This window comes from Fukomys damarensis, unplaced genomic scaffold, assembly GCF_012274545.1.
Source record: "Fukomys damarensis isolate Sample0158 unplaced genomic scaffold, DMR_v1.0_HiC HiC_scaffold_17, whole genome shotgun sequence".
NCBI lineage: Eukaryota > Metazoa > Chordata > Mammalia > Rodentia > Bathyergidae > Fukomys > Fukomys damarensis.
In genome coordinates, this window is record NW_022900929.1 from 66,368,667 (window position 1) to 66,379,917 (window position 11,251).

Consider the following 11,251-nt stretch of genomic DNA (forward strand, 5'->3'; position numbering starts at 1 on the left):
GTTTTTTTTTTTTTTTTTTTTTTTGGTGGTACCAGGGAATGAATTCCGGACCTTGTGCTTGTGAGGCAGGCAGCAGAACCACTGAGCCAAATCCCAAGCCCAGGATTGTAGGTTTGTAGAGTGGGAAATGAGATTCAATGTCTCCTGGAGGCCACACCGTACAGGGCTGTAACCATCTCACTAGAGGAGGTTGGCAGATTATTAATCATTGATGAGGCCAGTGACCAGTCTGATCTGTGCCTGGGGCAGAGATCACTGCTATTATGAGTGTATTAGAGAGATTACATGCATTGTGGAGCAAAGATACAGGGAAACTTTTTGATTTTTTCCAGTACCAGGGATCTAACTCAGGATCTTGCGCTTGCCAGGCAGTTGCCAGCACCACTGAGCTAAATCCCAGGCCCATAGAGAAACTTGTTTGCATATGTGATTCTGAGGGATTGCTTGCAAAAGAAAGGTAAATTGTTGAGTTTAGCTTTCAGCCTGTTACCCAGACTTTGTCCAGCTATACATTTGTCACTAAGCACCTTCTGGTCCATTACTTTTGCTTCTCTTATCCGCTTCTGGCAGGATAGCCTCCACCACAAGAAGTTAAAAAGTTCATTAAAAATAATGTACACAAGTCTGGGGATTTAGCTCAGTGGTTCCGCTGCCTGCCTTGCAAGCTCAAAGTCCCGAGGTCGATCCCTGGTACCAAAAAAAGGAAAAAAAAATGCACAGGTAACAGTCATTAATAAAGTTATCTGTGGAAGTCCTCAGTTTACATTTTGATCTTTTACATAGATCAGAAGAACCAGAAGAAAAGAAAGTACATACAGAAGACACAACTTCATCATCTACACAGATGATTGATGGTGACTTACAAGCAAATCAAGCTGCATATAATTATAGTGCCTGGTATCAAGTGAGTCCACATAATTCTTTGTTCATAGATTTTTTTTTTGGTACCGGGGATTGAACTCAGGTCCTTGTGCTTTTGTTCATAGATTTTATTAGAAGCATATTGTAGGATACTTCTAAAAGTAAAAACAACCCTTTTTGGCTTTGTTGACTGGGTAATCATTGCCTTTTGCAGTTAAGTCTTTGAGTTGCATTGAGCACAGGCTTATTTTCTTAAATGTAATTGCTTTAATTTTCATATTTGAAACTTAGTTGTAGTTCTGCTATGCTAATGTTTACCTTTTCTTTTCAGTACAATTATCAGAATCCTTGGAATTATGGACAGTATTATCCTCCCCCTCCAACCTGATGGGAAAATGTAAATTTCAGATGGAGTATGTGAAAAGTATGAAACTATTTTTTTTTAAACAAGGGATGTAAACATAGCATAAGCTTGTTGTATTTGATAACTTGTCTTCCCTGTTTGTGTGTAACATTTATTAGAGAAAAATGTCAATTAGTAGCTTACCACAGATACTATTTCCTAACATTTATAAAATTACTTTTTATTGGAGAACTATTTTTTTTTTTATTTTTGCATTAAGTGGTCTAGAATTCTTTTGCAATGCATTTGCAAGAGTTTTGTAGCCTTAAGTGTAGGAAAAAAACTGACTGCCAATCATGTCAGTGTAGTACAAGATTCTGGAAACACACAAGGGCTGGCTAAGGACTTACCTCTTCTGTAAAAACAATGATTTTTAATCTTTGCTGACAAGGTTGTGTTGAGTGTTTCAGTTATACTTGTGAGTTCGGATCTAACTGCAGGAAAGATACACCAAGATACTATGCCTTGGGATAGATTATAAACAAGAAAATGTAATGTTTGCATCCCTTTAAATGAAAATCATATTTAAAGTATGTTGTTCCAGGAGACTTTGTAATAGAATATTCATGCAAAACTTGTGAGCAAGCTTTCATTTTGATCAAACTGATCATCTTCATTTTTGTAATAAAACTGAAGATTCATCTAGTAGTTGTTTTATGAATTTATTTTGAGGGAGCACCTAATGTTAACTTTCTATTTAACACTGTGGTTCACCACTTAGAAGCTGACGTTCCCTAAACTTAATTACCTTCCTGCTAAGATGTTAGCCCTTTTCACCTTTCTGGTTCCTTTCAAGTTCTGTGCCTCTGACTTCTTACCATTTCAGAATTATTTAAACATTTCGGGTTCATTATTAGTTACTGTACCTCCTGCTTAGATGTCAGTAGTCCTGCTTACACTTACCTAATCAGAACATTAAAACCAATCACACAGCAAGGCAGTGGATATATTTTAATTGAGCTTTTCAGTTTTACAACATGAGGTAAAAGGAAATACAGTTATCCTTAACCAGTATTTCACACAGATATAGTAAAATATTTTAGACTTCAGGGACTTATAAGGGGTTACATTTCTCAAAAATTGGGAGTCAATTTAACTTAACTGAATTTTCCAGTTGACTCTTTACAACAATAACAAGTTCTAGATACGTAAGTTTCAAGGCCAAGGTTTAATCGCTTTGATGTCTTCAGATCTGAAATACTGCTGCTTCAATCAATATCCACTAATTCTACTTCAAAAATTAGTTTTGCATTTGGTGGAATTCTGTTGAAAAAGTCAAGGTAAATTTGATAGAAAAATCTCTCCCCATCCTCAATAGCCTTATAAAATTAGAATTGTGTATTCTGAATATTAGTAATTAATCCCAAAATGAAGAGCTCTACTGCTAATTCAGAATACAATACATACTCAGCTATAGGCTCCTTAAAGTATCTTTAATGACAAGTGTAAACCTGTCAATGCAGGCTGACCAGGTCAGCTGAGCTTCAGCTACCATGCTGTCAGTTACCTCTGTGAAGTGCAGCTCAGTACTCAAAACAGAAAAATTGATTTCATTTTACTGACTGTATATGTTACATTAAAGTATGTAAGAAGTCAGTACATACTTACTGTGAATTTAAAGATGCTAAGTTCAGAGAATTTATGCACACCAGACTGTTTAAGTGCTGCACATAGGAGAGGTAGCTGCAGCTGTCCATCTGGTTTTGAAAGGCTGAGAACTATTTCCAAGTAAGTTTAACTGATAAGACTACAGCTATTTCTACCCCCCACCAATAAAAACCCTTTTTAACTTGGCAAAGAGGAATGGAACCGACAACAGATATAAATTGTCTTGGTCTGGCGTTGTTCACAAACTGGACCTTTCAAAAAAGTATTATCATTTGTATTAATACTTCTTAACACTATATGGTCCTGTGGTCTCCATTTCACAACTGGCAATCCCTATAGTGTGTTCTATATATATTACCATGAGCTGTATTTGCACTCCACTGCTTGCTAATTTTTTATATTGGGTATAACAACTTACTGGAGTAAAACCTTGCATGTATTAAGAACTGTATTTCAATGATGAAAGTTAAATTCTGCAGTTAAGATCTTGGAAATTGAGAACTTCAGCAAGAGGAAAAGGGGAAGAATTTACCTCAAGTTTGAATACTTTTTTTTTTAAGCCTTTTGAGACAAGGTCTCGATATTAGTTCAGACTAGTCTTATAACTCTAGGTGATCCTCCTCCTGCTTCAGCCTCCTGAGTACTGGGATCACAGGTGTGTACCACCACGCCTGGCAAGTTTGAATACTTTGTACCAACAGAAAATACTGAGTGCTCTCTGCTGGGCATAGTGGCATTGGGAAGCTGAGGTAGAAGGATCAGTTGAACCCAGGGGCTTGAAGTCAGCCTGGGCAATATAGCAGGATTTCACCACACACAAAAACCCATGTCTGTATTGGACGGGCTGAGGCATGAACATCTGAGAATCAAGATTATACTGGCACAATTCCTGATCTAGAAGGCCAGCCTAGATAGCGCCTTTCTAAACACCTTCAGCTGATCTTCATCTCGTTTTTTCTTTTAATTATGAAGGAAAAAAAGGATACTTAGCATCAGGCTGGCCTTTCTTTCCGTAAGCCCATTCTGGTTCAATCTCAAGTCGAGCTTTTTCACCTTTACTCATAGTCAAAAGTGCTTCATCCCACTAAAGTCCAGAGGGGGGAAAGAAAAGATATTAAAAATAACCCATGCAGTATCACAACAGCAAACATATTATGTTATGTGTATTTATGTGCATGCATATTGAGCATTCTGGCACTGGATTTATGTTCTAAGGACATTATCCTTGGCTGAGTCCACAAATCTTAAGTTTCCATTTTCAGTGAAAAAATTATTTCATTAGTATTTTTCAGTGTGGTAACACTCCTTCAATATGTAAAAGCACTTTAGTAAACTGTAGCATGCCATATGTATGGAAATCAGTTTGTTAGACCTTTATAAAAACCTTGCTACATGATAGGACAAACTGAAGCATATTTATAAACTAGCAACTATAGTAGGCAAAACCATCTTTTTAAAAGAAGCTAAAATCTAGGCTACCTCTTCAGTTTAAAATTTGGATATTAAATCCAGTTATATCAACATAATATACACTAGAGTCACAGTTGGAAACTGAGAATATCATGAACTAGAACAAATTTACTGTAGGTATCTAACAACTAGAAACACTGCTCCATATACAGCTGCCATCAACTTTGTCTAAGTAGGTAACAGTTGTTATACTCTACTAAACCTTTTACAAGATACTTTATATTCTATTTTTGCCTCTGGATATGACTGAACACTACCTTAGGACTTGGGAGTACATATAGTAATATATTAAAAATTCTTGCCAGGTGCAGTGGCACACACCCATAATTTCAACACTTAAGAGGCTGAGGGAGGAGGATCTCCATGAGTTCGAGGCCAGTCTGGGCTGCATAATGAGATTTGTCTTAAACCCCATTCCCCAATAAGAATTCTTATAATTGCATTTAAATAGGCATTTCAGTCATCAGTGTTTGATGTTTTGAGTAGTTACAATTTAAAATGAACAGTGAATAGGACCTAGCGTAAAAATAGTCTTAGGTATGCTAACTCCCTGCCATTAATAGTCAATACAGCTCAAGCCTATTTTCTCCTTTTTTCAGAGTTTCTTTCTATTATCTCTCATGAATAGGTAAAACATGGTTTGGCTTTAAAATTTTTTTTACAGAAACTCCTGCTTTTACAAGTAGTTAAGTGGAAGAAGCATTTTACCTTTTCTGATTACATATAAGTGGTAGGACTGCTATGTAGTATAAGAATCTTACAGACAAACTAGAGGGCCAAACATTTTAACAAAGAATTACAATACCTTATGAAGAAAAATAATGAAAGGATTAGAAATAACTAATATGAGGTCCTATGTTAATGCTTTGTCTTATGCTTACTTACTCTTGTAACAACCCTGAGCTACACGATATTATTCTTTTATCCATGGGGAAAAAAGAAGACCCAGACAGCTTGTGCTAGATCAGCTAGCAAGATATAGTACCCAAATGTCCAACCTCAAACACTGGTTTTATCATATTCCCAATTTTATTTATTTATTTATTTTTTTGAGACAGGGTCTTGCCACGTAGAGTTCAGGCTGTCCTTGAACTCTGTGATCCTCACGCCTCAGCCTCCCAAGTGCTGGGATTACAGGCATGTGCCACCATGCCTGGCACCCCAACTGAAATTCTTTTTCTGAGTGTTTTTTTTTTTTGTACTGGGGATCAAACTCGGGTCCTTAGCCTGGTGAGGCAGGTGGCAGAACCACTGAGCTAAATCCCCGGCCTCCAACTGTAATTCTTTATAGTACTATATCACAATAGCATGTACCAGAATGTCCACTGATTTACTGCCATTCTTTACTTACTCCTCTGATAACTTTGCCCACTCCAACCTTAAAACTTAAGGGCTTGGCATTTTTCTTCTTCTTTGAACCTGTAAAACAGATTTTCCTAATAGTTAAAGATATACTCTAGGTTTTTAATTACTGAAAACTGAGGGAATTTTTTTTGTTTTTGATACAGGTCTCACTCTGTAGCTCAGGATGACCCTGAACTCACTATGTAGCCCAGGCTGACCACAAACTTGTGATCCTCCTGACTCAGTCTCCGGAGTACTAGGATTTGACGTACACCACTAAACCTGGCAGAAAGTTTTTTAAAATTTACTTCTGTAATACTATGTATTTGAGAAGAAAACTTCAGAAAACCAGGTTATGTTCAATCAGGAAAATTCTAGATGTAAGTCTAAATGAAGGTAGGGGATCAGGTCCTACAGCCATACCTCTGGACAGTACACTCTTTTGCCTTTTACATTGACAAGCATCACATTGGGACACTGCTGTGGTTTCAATATGGTTTCCTCCACTGCGATTCCTGTTAAGCCTTGGTTCCCAATGCAGTCGTGTCAAATGGTGCTGGGATCTGTGAGAGGTGACTCAGTAGTCAACAGGGATTCATGTTTTTCTCAATGAGTTTTTGCTTTTGAGGGACTGGACTGGCTACAGCAAGAAAAGACTGTTAATAAAGCAAGCCTGGGGCTCTGCCCTTGCTTGCACACATGACTCTGATGTGTTCCTGCCCACTCCCTTTTCTACCTTTCCACTGTGCACGGAGCACTGTGTGGCCTCAGCAGAAGCTGAGCAGAGCCTCCACCAGGCTGTAAGTGGGAACCAAGTAACCATTCTTACAAATGGCCCAGTCTCAGGTGTTTGATGAAGAGTGGAAATGAACTGAAAGAGTGGGCAGGGTGGATCATGCTTGTAATCTGGAGGCTGAGATAGGATCGCAAGTTCCAGGTCAGCCTGGGCAACTTAGCGACATCCTGTCTTGAAGACCAAAGAAAAAGTAAAAGATTATGACTTACTTGTTTGAATATTAGTATCAAAAACTGTCCCATCCTGTAGCGTTCCTGTGTACCAGCAGTGAACAACATCTCCCTTTTTGGGAAAGTTGGTTTTATCTCCCTTTTTCAGAATAGATTTTGTGTATTTTGGTGGACCCTAAAATCAAAATCAGTGTACATTTAAAATCAGGTTCATTTAGAATGATGGCAAAGAATACTTACTTTACCTACCTCTAGCAACTTCTATAAGCTAAACTATCTCAAGACTGATAATAATATTAGTTACTTACACATCTGTAATTTAATTTCAGATAACCTCTAGCATCTTTGCTAACCAAAAATTCTTGGGCAAGAAGCCACAAAATAAAACTTAGTTCTCAAGGTTAGAAAACTCATTACTTTATTAAACTCCTATAAAATCACAAAGCACTGAAATAGTGACTTTTCTCCAAAGATCTGAGCTGTTTTAGAAGCATAATTGGTGTTTCTAGACTGTATCTAATTAAGATGAATTCTGCAATATTGTCTCTGGCCCTGAACTTGAAAATAAGTTCAAACAATAAAACTACCTATCAAAATTTTGAAAACAAGCATATGCCCTTGGGGAAAAAAAGATTATCAAGGTCTTTTTTAAAGAAACAGGATAATATAATCAATTAGTGGTTTTATTTATGTATTTAGAGGTACTAAGTGTTGAACCCAAGGCCTTCACCCTGAGCTACATTCCCAGCCGTTTTTAAAATTTTGAGATGGTCTCATTAAGTCACTGGGCCTGAATTTGAGATTTTCTTACCTCAGCCTCCCAAAGTACAGTGGTGCCTTGTTTCACAAACTTAATTTGTTCCATGACCCTGGAAGATGGCTGCAGCATTTGCAAACAAAAACAGAATTTTGCCAAATGCTTTTGTTTGTAAGCAAGTAGAATCGTGCAAACAGCCCTATCCAGTTCAGAGCCTTAGGATTAATACTTTCAACTAAAGCTAGGCTGCTTCCCAAAAGGAAAAGCTATAGCTTAAATACCCTGGGTACTTACTAAAGTAAATGAAAGCACTGATTGTCTCAATGTGAACAAGCCATACATAGCTACTGTTTCAGTTTGGATCTTGAATGTCCCCCAAAAGCCCATGTGGTGAAGGCTCCAGGCTGAGCTTGGTAGTGCTACTGGAGGTGATGGAATCTTTAGGAGGTACGGACCAGTGGAAGGAAGCTAGGTTAGTGGGGAAAGTCCATGAAAGGGATTGTTGTACCCCAGCCCAGAGCCTTCCAGTTTCTCCTTTCCTCGTTGCTGCCATGAGGTGAACCTGTACCATGTACTATGTACTCCCACCTAGATGCCCTGCCCTACCAGGGGCCCAAAACTGTGAGCCAGCAGAAACCTTCCCTAGGGCTGGGGATTTAGCTCAGTCATGTTGCCGCCTGCCTCGCAAGTGCAAGGTCCTAAGTTCAATCCCTGGTACCAAAAAAATAAAAAAAACAAAAAACAAAAACACCTTTCCTCCTTGTGAGTTGTTTATCCCACATATTCTGTCAGTGATGGGAAGCCAACAAAGCTAGTGACTACTGTGTTAAATAATGTAGCTCTAAAATGGGTGGGGTGGGCCACACCTAGCTACTTGGGAGGCTGAGGCATGAAAATTTTAAGTTAGAGGTCAGCCTGGGCAACTTAGCAAGATCCTGCCTCAAAATCAAAATGAAAAAATGAAGGTTGGGGGGTATAGCTCAGTGCCTATGAGGGCTTGAGTTCAATTTTTAGTACCACATACACATAAGCAACTTTAGACAGCAGAGAATTTCTAGACTGAAGATTTTTGAATGGGGTGTAGTTCGCAAAGTATTCGGTCATTTTTGGGCTAAATGCATCACAGAGCTTGAAGGCAAAAACCTTCTGAGGCCTTCAAATGTTTCAAAATTCAAACAGGTTGAGCACACTAGTGCAGTCCTGCAATCCCAGCAACTGGAAGACTGTGGCAGAAGGATGGCTGCCCTAAGTTTGAGGCCAGCCTGAGATACATAGTGAGATCATAACCACCCTGAACTACATAGTGGGACCCAGTCTTAAAAAAACCCAAGTAAGTAAATAAATAAATGTTAAAAAAAAGGAAACGGGAAGATTTGAAGAAGAAAGGATATATGAGAACAACAGTCTTAAAGGGGACATAAGGCAAAACACTGATGCCAGGAAGAAAGGAAGAGCAAGGTTATGATTGTAGACATTCACATTCCGGTAAAACAAAACAGAACAGAACAGAAATACATGATACGAGTACAAGGGACTGAGAATTTGTTACATAAACCTTAATTTACGTTGGCAATAAAACGAAGAACTGAGCAATAGCATAAATTCTGCTAGTAGCAATGAAACTAGAAAACAACATTTAGTATGAATTTATGCAAGGCCCAATAAACCCATCTAATTATGTATTTCTTCACAATGCTTCCTATAGAAGGGATCATCAGTAAGGGACTGAACAAGGCTATGGAATCTAGGAAGACAGTGACAGCACTGCACTCAAGCTGGTTGGGGAGAGAGAGGGGAGAGGGACAAAAAGGATTGGTTCTATAGGAGACATGAGAAGGAAAGAGGGTCAATGATTTTAAGCTGGAAAGAAGGGAATGGCTATAGTTATTTTCTTAGAGACAATGATACAGTTTAGGACTCTCACAAGATTGCTGTAGATCATCCTGTCCTTTAGGAACTTGCCTTGTACGTCTTTATCATCTGACTCCTAACAGCACCTTCACTGTAATTTTCTAGATGACAACTATGATGTCAATTGCTTCTGACACCCATTAGTAATCACAGCCATATTTACCTTAGTAGCTGCTCAATATTTGCTCAGTAAAGAAAAAAAAAATTGCTCCATAGATATATTTAATAGACTTTAGTTATAAACCTCAGAATGCTTTGTGAGTATATATACACAAACATTAACTTGTGTTTTTCAACCAACAGGAAAACATTATGCAAAATTAATCAGCTTCAAGCATGTATCTGTAACTGTGTACTTGAGTTTACACTTTATCCACAAATACCCAAATGGTACATCTCTTTAAGAAAACTGCCCGGCGCAGTGGTGCACACCTGTCTGTAATTCTAGTACTTGGGAGGCTGAGGCAGGAGGATCACCAGGAGTTCAAGGCCAGCCTGAACCACAGAATGAGCCTAATCTACATAGTGAGATCCTGTCTCAAAACAAAACACCAAAAAAACCCCAACAAATAAAATTGAGATTTTAAAAAAACAAAAAACAAAAACAAGTCTACATCCCTTTAAAAGAATTAAAGATAGATTACTGTTGCTAATACTAAGACTGCTATCAATGAGTATGCTTAGTTGGCAAGGCATTAACAGAAATGTCAAGATTAAAAACAACTCAGGTCTGCTAATGCTGTTCTTATCTCTAAGGCTTCCCAGCTAGAGAAATGATTGTATCTGGTTCTTCATACCATGATACCAAAATTATAAAACCCTGGTTGGGAAAGTTGTGCCAGGCTTGGACTGTTTCTATTGCCAGGGACACTATGGACATCAGGAAAAGCTAAAATTAGGAATCAAGTTCCTGCCACTCAGGAACTTCTATGTCCAAACTGGCCACAGAATCAGGTTCCTAAAATAGCTTTGAGAGTTCAGAAGGTCTGGCCTGGCAAAAAGGTGAGACTAAATACAAAGTCAAAAGTATTTCACGGGCTAGGCCACTAACGGTAAAGGACCAGTCTTTTGGCTTCTATCTACTGGCAAACACCTACAGAAGGTGGCACACTCTAATCAAAGTCTGGCTCACCGCAAATGACCATATTCAACCATCCCTCACTTCAAAAAACAAAAAACAAAAAACCCATACAAACCTCATCCAGTGTCTCTTCAGTCTTGGTTTCCTTGGGCTTTTCTTCATTAAGCTTCACATTTTTCACTTGCTCGGTCACTTTGCTTACACTTTCAGTACCTTTGAAACGCTGTGAAAAGCAATCTAGCATCAGCATTCAGGGCAGGCTAAAAATTAGGGACAGCCAGATATTCAGCCTCTTAAATGAACACTTGCATAATGAATAGTTATATAAATCATCCAAGAAACTGTAAGAACCAAGAAAGAGACTTGTAAGCATTTTAATCAATAAATTATGATCCTCAGCAGCTTATATGAATCTATTAAATTACCTTAAAAAGATTCTTTTGTGTGGAAAATGAACACTTTGTAGTGAATATTGCAGAACTTCCTAAAGTTTTCTAAAGGCTCAGCTTAAATCTGTCTTTAAATTCTTTTAATTAAATGGAACTTACTTTCTCCGTATAGGATTTTACATACAGAACATGGTAATACCAACTGACCTAAAGGATTTATATATAACTTAAGAATTTGTCTCAGTTTAAGCTACTAGGAAATTGTTTTTAAAAATCTGGCCATTTTTGAAATACCAAAACATTCTGCTATGTTGCAGATTAGCCCTGCTGGATTTCAAAGCTGGTCCACTTATGATTAAGAAAAACTGCAGGGAGCTTGGAATTCAGCTTAGTGGCACCATGACTGTCTTGCAAGTGCAAGGTCTGGAGTTTGATCCCCAGTACCAAAAAAAAAAAAAAAA

General features: G+C 38.0%; 2 protein-coding genes across 6 annotated transcripts in view; one reads left to right on the forward strand and one right to left on the reverse strand.

The window, feature by feature from the left end:
• Positions 1-1,863, forward strand: part of Prpf39 (pre-mRNA processing factor 39) — a 23,475-nt gene extending 21,612 nt beyond the window's left edge. For all 5 annotated transcript variants that reach the window (XM_010632613.3, XM_010632614.3, XM_010632615.3 and 2 more), the window contains 2 exons: positions 784-904; positions 1,193-1,863. In XM_010632613.3, the coding sequence (XP_010630915.1) occupies positions 784-904; positions 1,193-1,249 (178 nt within the window). In that variant the 3' untranslated portion in view covers positions 1,250-1,863. The remainder of the gene's footprint in view (positions 1-783; positions 905-1,192) is intronic.
• Positions 1,864-2,438: 575 nt separating this feature from the next.
• Fkbp3 (FKBP prolyl isomerase 3) overlaps positions 2,439-11,251 on the reverse strand; it is an 11,828-nt gene continuing 3,015 nt past the window's right edge. The window contains exons 3-7 of the mRNA XM_033765159.1: positions 10,517-10,624; positions 6,692-6,827; positions 5,694-5,761; positions 3,859-3,956; positions 2,439-2,527 (exon numbers count right to left, since the gene is read on the reverse strand). Of these exons, the coding sequence (XP_033621050.1) occupies positions 2,473-2,527; positions 3,859-3,956; positions 5,694-5,761; positions 6,692-6,827; positions 10,517-10,624 (465 nt within the window). The 3' untranslated portion in view covers positions 2,439-2,472. The remainder of the gene's footprint in view (positions 2,528-3,858; positions 3,957-5,693; positions 5,762-6,691; positions 6,828-10,516; positions 10,625-11,251) is intronic.